This window comes from Danio rerio, chromosome 17 (assembly GCF_052040795.2).
Source record: "Danio rerio strain M-AB ecotype USA chromosome 17, GRCz13ab, whole genome shotgun sequence".
NCBI lineage: Eukaryota > Metazoa > Chordata > Actinopteri > Cypriniformes > Danionidae > Danio > Danio rerio.
Genome location: NC_141037.1, coordinates 20,563,217 through 20,578,585, shown reverse-complemented (window position 1 = coordinate 20,578,585; position 15,369 = coordinate 20,563,217). Strand labels below are relative to the sequence as shown.

The 15,369-nt window shown below is 35.1% G+C and overlaps 1 protein-coding gene and 1 long non-coding RNA gene across 34 annotated transcripts in view; one reads left to right on the top strand and one right to left on the bottom strand.

Moving 5' to 3' along the window:
- The window catches only part of gsc (goosecoid), an 87,189-nt gene that overhangs the window by 44,476 nt on the left and 27,344 nt on the right, over window positions 1-15,369 (top strand). For 3 of the 33 annotated variants that reach the window (XM_087288555.1, XM_087288561.1, XM_087288559.1), the window contains exons 5-9: window positions 2,332-2,470; window positions 2,635-2,660; window positions 6,540-6,832; window positions 7,252-7,511; window positions 8,345-10,451. The exons of 6 other annotated variants lie outside the window; for them this stretch is intronic. In XM_087288555.1, coding sequence (XP_087144681.1) covers window positions 7,299-7,511; window positions 8,345-8,494 — 363 coding nt within the window. In that variant the 5' untranslated portion in view covers window positions 2,332-2,470; window positions 2,635-2,660; window positions 6,540-6,832; window positions 7,252-7,298 and the 3' untranslated portion in view covers window positions 8,495-10,451. 33 annotated transcript variants of the gene reach the window in all.
- Window positions 1-15,369, bottom strand: part of LOC141378552 (uncharacterized) — a 109,672-nt gene that overhangs the window by 83,311 nt on the left and 10,992 nt on the right. The window lies entirely within an intron of this gene.

Genomic DNA, 15,369 nt, shown 5'->3' with positions numbered 1-15,369 from the left:
TATATATTTTGAGTTTATTCAGATATTTTACTTTGATGATAAAAAGCTTTACATGCAATTAAAAATTATAACTTATTTATTGATTTATTGAAGGCAGAGGTATTTGAAATGCTGGGTTATTTTCAAATTAACTTTTTATTATTATTATTATTAAAGTTTTTTTGCCTGTATTATATATATAATTCAAATCATCTTTATAGAGCTTTTACAATGTAGATTATGTTGAAGCAGCTTAACATAGAAGACTAGTGTCAATTAAAACTGTGTCAGTCCAGTTTTCAGAGTTGAAGTTCAGTTTAGTTCAGTTCAGTGTGGTATTAATTTTCACTACTGAAAGTCCAAACATTAAAGAGCAAATCCTGAAAATAATCCATCAAATAATGGAGTAGACAGTGGAGTTAAGACAAGAATAAATGGGGAGCAGTGAGAGAGGGGAAGGATTGGCAAATTACCTCAAACTGGGAATTGAACTTAGGTCGTCGTGTGAACCTCAGTGCTATATGTCGGTGCACTTTATCACTAGGCTATTGGCACTGACTTAAATTAACTTTTTAACCCAACTTTGTTCATATTTTACTTAAATTTGGGTTGAAACACCACCATTGCTGTTACTAATAATAAAAATAATAATAACAAAAATAACAAATTTACATTAAAAATTTTTTTAAAACGCACTACAAAAATAACAAATAACATGAATAAAAGAAGATCTTTCAATGGTAATACTAAAAAAGGAACAGCCAGAAATTACAATAAATTAAAATAAAAATTCTATTCAGGCCTAAAGAGATATACACTGTAAACCCAATAAGTTAAGGTAACTCAAACCATTTGAGGAAACCGATTGCAACAAACCATTTAAGTTCAAAAACTAATCCTAATGAGTACAGTGAACTTAATCTATTTGAGTAAATGAAGCAATTTGAGCAAAGTAAACCCCAATAAATGAAGAGAACTCAAACAAACTGAGTACTGTAAAACCCAATAAGTTAAGGCAACTCAAACCCTTTGAGGAAACCTATTGCTACAAACCATTTGAGTTAAAACTATATAAGCACCGTGAACTTATTTCATTTAAGAATGAAAATGCAGGGTTCCACAATTCATTCATGTTGTCCCAACACAAATCGATTTAGTTAACTTAACACTTTTAACAAATTCATGTGGATTGAACATAAAAATTAAGTTGTCCCAATGAAATCTCAAGAATTGTGTTGTTTCAGCTCATTTTAATTTAGTAGTTTGGACAAGCAAAAAAACTATATTTTTGAGTGTTCAACACTGAGCTGAAAACTCTTTTTAAGAATAACTTTCAGTCAATTTTGAGTTAACCACACTCATTTCATTTGATAAAATTGACTGTTGAGTTTTACAGTGTGTATGTATTTTAAAAAATGCTTTATTTAGTAAAATTTTAATAACTAAAATGAATTTAATTAATCAGGGACTAAGCCAAAGGTTATTAGGTTTTCATTGCTGTATTTGATTTAATGTTTAAAATGAAACATTTTTTTGCAAACATAAGGTGTTTATAAAAAAGTGCTGTTAAATTTTTTCAGTATTAGCTGAACATAATGGAAATATGACACATAACACTTATTTCACTGACAAAATATTCACATCATAAAATATCATAAGCAGTAAAACGTCCCGAATGTGTTTGCGTGATTGATAAGAAGTGTTTTATAATGGTTTTGACAGGCCTTGTGTTTGTAAGTCGCTGTAATTGTGCTTTGGTGGACTGTCAGAGGCTAAGGGCGGCTGTTGAACTGCTGGATTCAGTGGATGCCTGCGTTTCAGCACTGCAGAATTCAGCTCAGGGGGTCCAACAAAAGACATACTGTAAAACAGCCACCCACCATATGACAGCTATGACATGAACAATAAATACGGATTTCTCGCCGGCACCAGTATGGAATGAAAGATTAAATGCAAAGAACCCCTTTTAATCCAATGCCAGGTTCCCTTTTCCCTCTCTGTCCCTAGCTGCTGAAATACCCAGGAAATAAACACACACACACACACACTGCTGTCTGGCACTGTTCATGGATCTGCTTCAGTCTAGCACTTCAAATGCAACACACATACACACTTAGGTGTTTGTGTGTCCTCATAGGTGGAATATATCTTTCTATCTGTCTGGCTTGACATTCATTCATCCGCACAGATATTTTCTCTCTGAGACATGATGACATGTACAAAAGCGAAATGGAGAATTGTGCTCGAGGCGATCTGGAGCTTCTGACAGCCTGTCTCGCTCTGAGGTTTGTTTATGCTAGTTAAAATGTGGTTATATTACAAAGTCCCTTTTGATTTGCTGCATTACGATAGATTTTACAGATCAAGGCCCTGAAATACATGTTGTGCCGTGAAGATGCCCGTGTGCATCTCCCCCTATTGAAGAGGCCTGTCTATGCCTGTCTGCTGGGCCACCATTTACTCTGGGTGATTGATGTCAGCTATTCAGCATGTAAGTGGTGGCTTCACACCTCTTCCACGGCTTTTAATTTCAAATGGCCATCTCATTTTTTCCCCCAATCCTTTTTGCTATCTCCTTTCAGTGGCTCTTGAAAGTTGAGATACATGTACAAAAAGAGGAAATAATAATGCTAGGTGCCTTTTTTTGAATTACAGAGTGCCTAGAGAGCAGAGCCGAAAATGCAAGTATCTTTTCATTCAGTCATAATAGGCTAAAGTGTTTACATATCTGAAGGGTAAGGGCCAATCAAAGTGTCAAAATAATGTGAGAAGTTAAATGGTTTAATGCATTTTTTTATTTTAAAAATAAAATAACCTGATCTCTCTCTCGCTCACACACACGTATATATGCATACGTGTGTATGTATATGTGTGAGATACAGTTCAGTATATATATAGAGTTGAAGGGAGAATTATTAGCCCCCCCTCCTTTTTTTTTTTTTTTTTTTTTTGCTTTTTAAAATATTTTCTCAAATGATGTTTAACAGAGCAAGGAAATTTTCACAGTATGTCTGATATTGTTTTTTCTTCTGGAGAAAGGCTTATTTTTTTTTTATCTCGGCTACAATAAAAGCATGTTATTAATTTTGTAAACATCATTTTAAGGACAAAATTATTTACCCCTTTAAGCTATTTTTTTCTCCATAGTCTACAGAACAAACCATCATTATACTATAACTTGCCTAATTACCGTAACCTGCAATCTAGTTAAGCCTTTAATGTCACTTTAAGCTGTATAAAAGTGTCTTGAAAAATATCTAGTCAAATATTATTTACTGTCATTATAACAAACATAAAATAAATTAGTTATTAGAAATTAGTTATTAAAACTATTATATGTTTAGAAATGTGTTGACAAAATCTCTCCGTTAAACAGAAATTGGGACAAAAAAATAAACAGGGGGGCTAAAAATTCTGACTTCAACTGTGAATACACACACAAACACACACACATGATTTACTCTATAAAATCAAGTTATTCATACCCCAGAAAGGCATCATTGTGGAAAGCATACTTCTCAACTTTTAATAAACTTTAAGTCGGAATTTGCCAAGGGTATAAATATTTTCAGACTTGACTGTGTGTGTGTATATGTATGCGTGTGTATGTATGCGTGTGTATATATATATATATATATATATATATATATATATATATATATATATATATATATATATATATATATATATATATATTTATATATATATATATATATATATATATATATATATATATATATATATATATATATATATATATATATACTTTCTAACAATGCAAAGCTAAAATTGTTTCCGCATATTAAGCACCTTGTTTCCGTTTTAATCATGCGACAAACATGCAATTACTTAAACAAAAGGCACCTATTGAAACGTAATTGCCGCTCGTAATAAGGCAAACTTCCACCCGTAAATCGCCCTGTCTTTAGACATTTATTCCTGTGATAACTTTTGATTCTTGATAGGCCAACGCAATCGAGATTTGCATTAGCCTTCACTGTTTCATTAGCGTCTAGTGCATAGCCTGTCTACACAAACTTACCATATTCAGAGTCACCTTCGTTATGTGTAATTTTGCCTCGTCCTATACTGCTGCAACAATAAAGCTGATTGCCTTAAAACTTAATATACATAAACTTTGGATGATAGATTAACTCCATGATACCAATTTAAAACACGGTACTTCATTTCCCACGACAGCTTAAAGGCCATTTAAATAGCAAATGTGTCACGCATAAGAGGTTTCCGTATTTTATTTGAATTTTTTAAATGTAGCATATTTAACTAATATAGCTAACAGACATATTAATATAGTTTTATAACAATGAGGTCCTTGATTGAGAACCACTGTCTGAGAAATGTTTGGCAGGTTCATGAGTTGGATTTGTCATAATGCATTTTTTTCTTCTGGTCAGTGATTGTTTATAATTATTAACTGATATAAATTCTATAAATTTAAATCGATTTTTAACAGATGATGAGTGCAGTGTGTAAACACAATATGACTGTTATTTTATTCATAGTTTAGATATAATCAACCGTGCCATGCCACGGATATCCTCTGGTTTTCCAATAAACATTCAGACATTACAAATGTGCGATATTGGTGATAAATTGAATCGCCAATGTCACCGAGCAGCGTCTTCCTTCATGCAAATTCCATTTGATCAAGCAATGTAATTGCAATAAGTATGTTTTAGAGCTGGAGAATAGGGCCGCTAATGGTCGTTATCTTATCACAGCGAGGGTCATATGTTCGTTGAGCGTGTGCTTATTGGAGGTGTTGTAAGTTAACACGCGCGATTTCCTCCCTACCGTGAATCCGCTCGTGATGGAGTAAACACGCTAATCTGCTCAGCATTATCTCCCGTGGACAGAGCGCGACAGTCGTGTCAGACCGACCGTTCTGCAAATAACATGCGCTATTAAGCAATTTAAGATATAGTCTCTGGTAATGCAGCGGAATCTGTGGACATCAGTTCAGGCGTTTTGCATCATGTAATTTAGTCCCTCATTTGAACAATAAATAAATAAATAATATAGACTATCACCTAGGAGTGCTGTAATATTTTGTTTCACGATTGAAACCCAGTGATTTTGCATCAAGGGAAGTCAAACTTTGCTATAATACCCTATTGGTAGAGCTATATTATGTGCTACAAATAAGTGTAGTTAAAAAAAACAAACTGTAAATTATTGTCATATAAAGAGTGGCCGGGGAATCACTTTTAAAAACTTGCTGCGACAAAAATGACTTAAATGCTGTGCAATTAATTGTGTGCAAATAAATGTACTCTTTACAATATTTACGCCATCATTTTAAACATATTGATTAAAAACGATAAACATGTAGAAACATGGCAAATTAAACTGTAAACAACTAGCTACAGAAATACATAAACCCGACAATGTGTTAGTATTTGTCATCCTTAAAAAATAGCCTATATTGACTATGCTATCTTTCGCATTTTTTGTGTCTGTGTTTTAAATAGATGTCCATTGCAAAATGCTTTAAGCTCGAAGTCTACTCTCATTATTCTTTTACATTGTTACATGGATTAATTGCTTTGAATATTAGACAATATATATTTTTATTATTAGCCATATGCTATATTTTTAAAGAACATTGCTGATTTCAATCAGCTGAAAACATGCCTGTGATTTAAAATTTAATAACATTTATTTTAAAGAAAGTACGAAATGATCTCTCGTAGGTAAAAAATATTATTATTATGGACACTTATAACTTTTTTTTCACCTCAAGACAATGGTAGACATTTAATTGTTCTTAGGTGTTACAAATTGGTTTAATCGATTCCGTGTTACAACACTTGTTGAAAAATAAATGGTCTGATAGGGTCGTCTCTAGGTTAGAGAGCGCATTGTTTTTATACCTTTAAAATCAAAATAAAAACGAAGATCGAAGCTCACCTGCTCGAACTCAGAATGTGAGTTTGGAGAAACGATGAAGTCTATCTTCTTCTTTTATCCACAGGACAAAAAACGCATTTCACACAAAGTATGTTAAAGCTATATTACTGGCAATAAATGAACTAAAATTTATGCTATATATTTATATATATTTAAAAGAGGGAATAAAAATAAACAGCTATTGTGAACCAAATAATGTGACTTTGTTGACAATTAATCTGATTGACTCATGCGGACAGCTCTTTAAAAATGCAAACTGGAACTAAATTATTTGTTTCAAAAGTCAGCAAATGACTTAATCAAATTAATTCTCAATACACAGATCGGTGGTTTTCACGCCATTGTGTGCTAACCCTAAGTCCAGCCAATCTCTTATTGGAGAAGTCATTCACAAATCCTTCAATGACGTCAGCGGGGTATAAAGCAGAGCAGGAGGTTCAGCTCAACACAAACGAGTCTCTGAATCTGTTGCGCGCGGTCACTCTTACAACAGGAAACAAACAGAATTCGCGGTTTTTGTCACTATGAAGGACACTCGTGCTTTTTAAAAGGACTAAAATAACACGTTATTACCGTTGGCAACAAATCTCACACATCTTTTCGCTTGTGATGCCCGCTGGGATGTTTAGTATCGACAGCATCTTGGCCGGGAGACCCAGCTGCAAAGACTCGGTTCTGCTCCACCGGAATGCCCCGGTTGTGTTCTCCAACTTGACGGAATCCTTGTACACGGCAGCTGGCGATTTTAATGGACTGTATTCACACACAGGACCTCCAGCGCCGAACTTACAATCGGTGAATGGAAGGATAGGCTACAACAACTACTACTATGGACAACTTCACGTCCAGGGGCCGACTGGACCAGCTTGCTGTGGCGCAATACCAACCCTTGGTTCGCAACAGTGTCCGTGTATTCCTACAGGTATTTTTTTACTTTAATATCCTGTTTTGTATAGTTGGTATTTGTACATGTCCTTAGCTGTTGTTTGTTGTAGTTAATGTTCCAGATGTTTATTATACAGCATGATGGAATTTTGGAGCACATCTTAAAAATACATGCTTCAATTACAACTAAAAAGTTTTTTTTTAGCAGACTTGAGTATTTTTTATAGGTTCTTCGAGAAAAGTAATTTTCTGTTTTGACTATGCTTAAAAGTAGCCTAATTATTAACGCAAGAACGCATACACCAGAAAATATTTTTTATAAGAAAACGGCGGATTGCAGAACGCATCACGTTTTATGCCATAAAACGTTTTAAGTCCATAAAATGTAGACATTTACAATATCTTAGAAATGTCAAATTGATACAGTGTACTCAAAAAAGTTTATCTTATTTTCAGGTTATGACAGCGCCGGCTCTGTGCTTATTTCTCCAGTCCCACATCAAATGATGTCGTACATGAACGTGGGCACCTTGTCCAGAACCGAGCTACAGCTGCTCAACCAGCTACACTGTCGGCGCAAGAGACGACACCGAACCATTTTCACCGACGAGCAGCTGGAGGCACTGGAAAACCTTTTTCAAGAAACGAAATACCCTGACGTCGGCACAAGAGAACAACTGGCACGAAAGGTGCACCTACGTGAAGAGAAGGTAGAGGTGAGAGAAACTGTTTTTTTATATAACATTAACATTTTGACAGAGTTTACTTTACCACATTTAGCAGTGCATTTCTGACCAAAGTTCTTAATACACATGTAATGCAGTGCATGTTGGCCTACATATTTTAGAATTATTTTGTGGCGCCGCCAATACTTTTTTATTATTAATTATTCATAGTGGTTAAACACATTTACATAGCGTGGACATAGGTTTTTTCTATTAATAATGTGGAAGGCCACATGCAGATTAAAAAACTGAATCTTACGAGCACATATACCATCAATAAACAAATCAATAAATCAATCAATAAATTAATCAATCATTAAGATCAATAAAGAAATGTTTAATGAATTTTCGATAAAGAAAAAGTTTCAATTATATAAAGTATCAATTAAAGAAATTCTGACAGGTTATATAAATACTTAGGCTATTAAAAACAGCCATTTATTACTGTATAGTTACCTTTATTTAGCCAGAAACAGAAAAACAAATCGAAATCGTGTTCGCTTGAGGGAGCCACCGTTCGCTTTCAGATAAAACCACCGTCAACACATTATGTATCACTTTATGTTTATGTTAAGGCATACATTTCATAAAATCGTTAATGTTTTGTATATAACATATTTAAGATAGCAGAAGACTAGGCCACGGTGCCAGAAGCATGTTGAGTTAAAACAGAAAAATGCTGACAGAAAATGCAAGTCAAAGAATATTTCACAGTATTTACACTAAAACCAACTCAAGCTTTTATTTAACATTTGTATAATTTTATTTTTTTATCACGTCATAACCTTGAAATTAAGCATGTTACCCTCCTATTCTACGCGTAGGTTTGGTTCAAAAACAGACGAGCAAAATGGAGAAGACAGAAAAGGTCGTCGTCAGAGGAATCAGAAAACTCACAGAAATGGAACAAATCCACGAAAACAACCTCAGAGAAAATTGAGGAGGGCAAAAGCGACGTGGATTCTGACAGCTGATATAAAGAACACGAGAACGGGAAATCTTGCACAAATATAATTCGGACTTTATTGTACATATTGTAAAGTATGTGATTAGGAGTAAATAGTGTTGTCTTGCTGTTGCACAGATGTATAGTAAATGTTACCTTTAACAATGATATTGTTATTTATATTAATTTAAATTTACAGACAAAATAACGTGGATTCTAGCCATAGTAATATTACCTGGTGTATACTGCAAACGTTTTTAAAGTCTTGTCGTGATAAGATGTACCTAAATCTGATGTTCTGGAATGGGCTGTAGCTGAAGACATGTACGATGGCAGGACGATACATTCGGACATTAATTAATTTAAAGTTTAATGTCGCCTGAAAACAGGAACAAATATTAAAGTAATATCTAAAAAAATTTTGACTTTTCGTGTTTGTTTGAAATATTGCAAATTAAACTTCTCAATGAAGTCCTATGCTGATTTACCGCATTTGCTAAAGGAATAATTTTCTTCTCCATTACCATAGGGCTACATTTAATTAACATATAGTATGTAATAATTAAGACCAATTTCTTTTTTATTTTAAAATATCGCCTAAAAATAAATGATTGTGAAATTGATTCTTTAGATAAGTTAAAAAAATCCCACCCTTTATAGGTTACTTCAAACCAGGCCACGCTGACCTAAAATCTGAAAATGATACTATCTGCATATCATGGTTTAACGTTTTTTTTTTTTTTTTAATAATCCATGGATTTAAACATGCAACCAAGCAAACCACATAATTTAATGATGGTGATGATTATTTTTATTATTTTAATTCTTTCTTGGTATTTATATGTAGCCTACCTAAATTATTTAATGTCTACACATATCCCCTGTTTCAAAGTAGGCCAAAAAAGGTCTAATGTTCAAAGTAAAATATCAAACGCCACTTTGATCACGTGTAATTTGCTGTAATTTTCCTTTGTGTTCCTTTGTGCATATTACATGGTGGTAAATGAAATTGCTGTTTACAGTTTGTTTCGTTAAAATTCAGTTCTTTAAAAATAGCCTATCATAGCTTTTTTTCTCCTCCAAATTTTTTTGACGCTCAAGTCAGTCTTGCGCTGTCACCAAGCTGGTCTGCGTCTATAGGCTCATATAGGCTTATAAATTGTCCATTGAATTTCCCAAATGTTGGCCCGAAATTATGCTGTTTTGCGACAATTTTAGATAATTTACGACATGCAAGCATCATTTAAATAGAAAATTTTCAGTTTATTATATCCAGTTTTTTGTGTAACAGTTGGCTCGATTTAGGCTCGATTACTGTACTGGAAAATCTGGGTACATTCCTATTCAATGACACTCACCAATAGCATTTAAAGGCCAGATAAATACATCACCATTTTAGACCTACAATGCTGTCAGTGCATTTCTATTTATTTATTTATTTATTTATTATTATTATTTTTTTTACAATAATACTAATAAACAAATTATTATTCTATAATGATGTTTGGCACTATCAAAATGTAGTTGTCTTCTCCTAAAACAAGCTAACGACTTCCATGAAACAGAGAAGTCAAAATTCATTAACCCTAGCAGCATTTCAGTTTCTGTGTTATCTCCTGCTAATGGGCCATAACATCTGTCCACAAGAGGGTGTGCTGGAGGAGTTATATGAAAACTACAAATACAGATGTGTGCGCTTGCTTGTGTAAAGAATGGACATTGATACTGCAATCATATAAATGAATAATTACAGCTTAGGCTGTTTAAAGGTATAAGCTACTTAAATAAAATTTGTGAGGTTGGCAACATGCCAGTGACTTTCCTGTAAACACTTTTTGGATTATACTGACAACTGTCTCTTGATGAAATACAGATCTTAAGCCTTGAAGGGCAACAGTGAGAGCTGAATATTTATTTGTTTATGTGCTTATGCATTTGGGCTATTTATCATAAAAAAATAAACATCCATACTCAGTCTGAAAGTATATTGACTCAGGGCAGCATGTTTTTCCAGACATGAAGCTGATTAAGTGAGATGTTTTTTACTAAACACTCTAGCCTTCGAAGACTTTGGAAGTTTCTTAACAATTTGTCATTCCTTCAGTAAATAGTTAGTGGAAGGATTTTAAATCACAGTCTGCTTCTCTGTATACCTTTAGTCTGCAGTTTTCTCTCTCTTTTAAACACTCTATTCTAAAACCCCACTGACAAAAATAATACTATTAAATGTCTTTGGTGGCTTTTAAAAAGCAGATTAAATAAGGGTAGTGTAGGTACTTAGAGATTTGGCAATATTGCAAACCAAGAAACAAAGCATGCTGCACTAATAATCCTTCACATGTCTAGTGTGATTTATAAAGTGTTTCTTTACTGAGTGCCAGTGAGATATACAAAGCACAGGACTGAGTCTATTAATCTGAGCTTTCCCCCTTTTTTAGGCTGTAATTTAGTATTACAAAAATTTAATACACACTTTGTTTTTGTTTTTTTCAAGCCATTATTTCTTTGACCTTTTTAAGCATAGTTCCCGGTGCTTGGAAAAACAGAGATGGAGTCCAAGAAAAATTAAGCTGTGAGTCAAGTCCAGAAGTAGATAAATCTTTAGTCATGTGGTTTTTTATATAAGAAATGCAGCATTTTGCTCTATATTCTGGTTGTGTGTAAAGTCATATATTTCCACTACATTACTCTTACTTAACAAAAATCATTTTACTAAATGCTTTTATTCAGAAAAATGGCGCAGTTTCTGCTCCTGAATGAATTGAAGTATTAATTGTATTAAATTGTGTGCTCTTGAATTAGAGATGCAGGCTCATGATTGACAGCTCTTGGGTGGATTCCCCCATCTAAAGATAGAAACGGGTGTTGGCCATCCTCTGTGGTGCGTTTGAGAAACATATAAAATGGCGCAGGAAGGACTCTGAACGAAAGAAGGACAAATAATGCATATTTTTACCGTCATAAACATTTTCCTGTATCATTACCATATTTCAGTGGGATGACATGTGGTTTGGTGGCCCTACAACACAAGATCATCCAGATATGTTTTTAAAATTACAAGTTAAAGAAACAAGTCGGCTTTTTATATAGTGAGCTTAGCACCTGAATAGTCTTTAGCAATTTCTGCTGGTAATTACTAGGCCTGTCACCACATTCATTCCAGCACGCTAGCCACCAACTGCATTCGGTTAGCGTCACTCCCCACTGAAACCACACTGCCGCTGAAAAGCACGGGGGACCCCGGGTCAGGTTGGCCACTTATCTCTCCGAGGTAAATCAGGTAATCATATACTAAAGCTAAATTTTCTTCAGTTTTACAGGGCTCGGATCACGTCTTTATGTTCTCGGGGCCCTCAAGGCCCAGCTCTTTTAACGTTTTCCCTTTGGACGTGTCCTGCCAAAGCAAACAAACACAAGCAATATGAATGAGCTGTATCTGTGGAGAATGCATGCATGTGTGTTTGCTCTGGGGAACTGCACTCGTTTGCTCGGAAACCAGGAAGGGCCCATCATACGCTGCCACTGCCCTGGTTTCAGTGCTGATTAGCGGTGTGTGTTAACCTCAGTCCTCCAGCAGGGCACCCGCCTGTGGGTGAGTGGGAGGACGAGTGCACACTTTTGACCCGCTATGAAACAGAGCGGCCCCTGGGGAAATTGCAGGAGTGCAAGTCCACACTGAACAGGCCCAGTGCAGGTTCACACCGGGAACACACATAGCCTACGACACTTTCCAGATAGTTTAAGACCTTTAATGCACTCGCAGGGATGCTCGGATTAGCATGTGTGTTATTCTGCAACCTTCAGGGCACTTCACTCCCTCAAAAGCACGCCACAAATGACAGGCTGTTGCTGAGACCCAACAGGGAAGTCGTTGTTTTGTGACCTCATAATGCGCCCTTTGCCTTCCACTTGGTGAGAGCTGAAAGTAAATAAAACAATGTGGGGGATTAATGGCGGAATGATTCAAGCGCTCTGCTCGTCCATGACAGGGAAAATTCGCAGGCGTTTACAGGAGATAAATCAGAATTATTTGCTGTATCAACAACACGGGCGGCTCAGATTCGGGATGATTGATCGTATTTGAAAATGAAAAGCTAGGCTCCGGCTTAAAATGTCATTTTGGGTGACGTGCAAAATAAAATAAGGCAAAACCAAACATGCTGTTTGGGATATTATATTATTAAAGAGGTCTGTCCCGATACTGTATAAACATATTGAACACGTCGAGGACAAATGATTGAAGAAATGATTGCCTAGAGTCGTTCTTTCCGGCCAGAAAATTACATGGCGCGTATCACTTTACATCCGAAAAGAATGGGAGTTTCAGAGGACAATTCCTGTATATAATAAAACATTGCAATATGTGCCTCAGATACAAGGGATATATAATTTTCTAACTTTAGTTTTCAAGCCGCAAGGAATTCAAACAAGTATATCAAGAACTGTTTGAAATAACACGAGGAAACATGAATTTAGCTGAAAACCCAAAGGCACAATGATGTACGACACTCTGATAGATGAAGCGCAAACAAAGATTTAAAGCAAAGCATTTTCACAACAAATGAATTATCAATAAATCACAATGACAGATTTACATTACGGTGACAAATGAACTGCTCTGTAAGCGTTTGCTAACTTTCCTGAGCCCCGTGCGCTTTTTCCCAGAGACGGTCCTATAATAAAACTAAGAAAAGCAATATGTTATCTATCAAAAGCAATTTGTTATCTTGCATGCACATGGTATTAAAAACCAGGAGATTAGTTCCACCAAATCTGCAAAACAAATAAAACGTGCAGTGAAAATATATAGCGAATATTGCAGATCATGTATCACTGTTTTAATGAAAGAAAGCATTGATTTAAAGTTCAGTGGGGTAGAATTCAAAACATTCAATCAACACATGTGAAAGAGCTATAATTATGACCACATTTAAACTGGACTTTTCAAATTCAACAAGCTTGCGGGTTCCAACCCGCCCTCTAGTGGATGCAAAAGATGCAAATACTGGTAAATTGGTAAAATAAAGACAAAACCAGGTCGACAAAAACAATAATTAATCTGATCAAATAAATATTGTGCTTTTGGATAGAAATTTTAATCCGGGAATTTAAATGACACAGTTTTTAAAGGCATAAAAAGTATTGCATTAAAATAAATTAATAAAAAAATCCCTCCAATTTTTCTTAGACCTTTTATTCTCCTTTTTATTACAAATTCAAACTGCCATAAAGTTGCAATCAAAATTAATAATTCAGAGGGCTAATAAGTCAGGGGGTTTAATAATTCTGATTGCAACTGTATGTTACCTGCACAACAGCAGCTTTATCCAATAAAAAAAATTTGTTATACAAACTTCCCAGATATTATGTGCACCGCAATTAGCCAATGATTAAAGAAGCCCGGTGATGATTATTTACATTTACATTTACACGAAGTCATTTAGCAGATGCTTTTATCCAAAGTGACTTACAAATGAGGACAAGGAAGCAATTTACACAACTATTATAATCTGATGCCGATTGCAAATAGTGAATTTACAGTGCAATGAAACAAAACACCATGCAGAAGGCAGAGATAGTGTCTGCTCTACCTCCCCCCACCAACTCCTGCTATTTTCCCCAATTAATTCCCTGACAGACGATATCCACCATGCACCGTACTTTCCACAAAACATATCTTAGGTTAAACATGCAATCAAAGCACCAGCGCCACGAGACAGGGATAGACCTCTTTTGGCAGCCTTACCCAGAATCCCTTCAGTCATAACAAATCTGCCCCGTGGCCGCTGATGGACAGCTGGTTTACAGCCAATGTCAGGCATTAACAGATTTGATCCGTATTCGAAAAAGGAGGTCTGGGAGCAGCAAGAGTAGTGGTGGGTGGCGAGCATCTCACGCCAGGCCCTCGGCTTGATTCATGGCCCAGAAAGGGTTTCCAATCTCACATCCACTGATTTTTTAGTGCTCACTTTATTTAATCTTTTTTTTCTTCTCCTCATTATCAACAAATATCTTATATATTCATATTTACATGCATATGCACAAATGAATCATGTCTGACAGACCTGCAGGAGTGTGAAGATGTGGTCACAAGACAAATCTGTTAAATTTTGCATCCAAAAATGTCCATTGCCTAGTGAAGATTACAAAGCACTGCTCACTCTTACAAAAACATAAGTACACTCCAGAATAAGTACAATGCAAAATATCTGCTTAAGAATTGCAAGTAGCTTGTGATTCACAGGTTTTCTCTGTTTATTTATGCTTTCGAATTGCATTATGGGACCTTGATCTCTGCTTTTACAACTTGATAATGAAAATGTGACTCCACAGTTTAACAAGTGACTTTTATTGATATTTTGCTAGTTTGAAATATTAAATAGGCTATACGCACATCTAGTGTTTTTCAGCCAGTGATGAACGTCCGGTGAAAGCTTTTCTGACTATTTTTAATTTCACAAGGTTCCTTTTACAGCATCAATGTTGTAATGTAGTTCAAATATAATCAGTTAAATAGACTTAAGCATCCATTTGTTTGTTAAAGAGTAAAAATAGACAGTGCAGGTGCCGTCATTAGCCGCAGCCTATAGTGCAGAAATTCCATTGAAAATACTTGGGTAAAATTAACTTCCATATTTTAAAGACATGTCGCAGAACAATAGATTTTAATGCAGTGCTTAAGGAAATCAGATCTTAAGCTTAGTGATTTTGTATGGGACGACAATTAAACTGAAGCCCTGTGGCTGGCTGACTAAAAGTAAAAGCCTGTGTGCCTATACCCCATTCTACTGGAAATAAAAATGCACAATATCAGAAAAAAAAAAAAATACTGGCAGCTCATTACCTAATTTCCTGCCATTGTTTACAAGACCAGTCCAGACAATATGACATGTTATTAAAAAA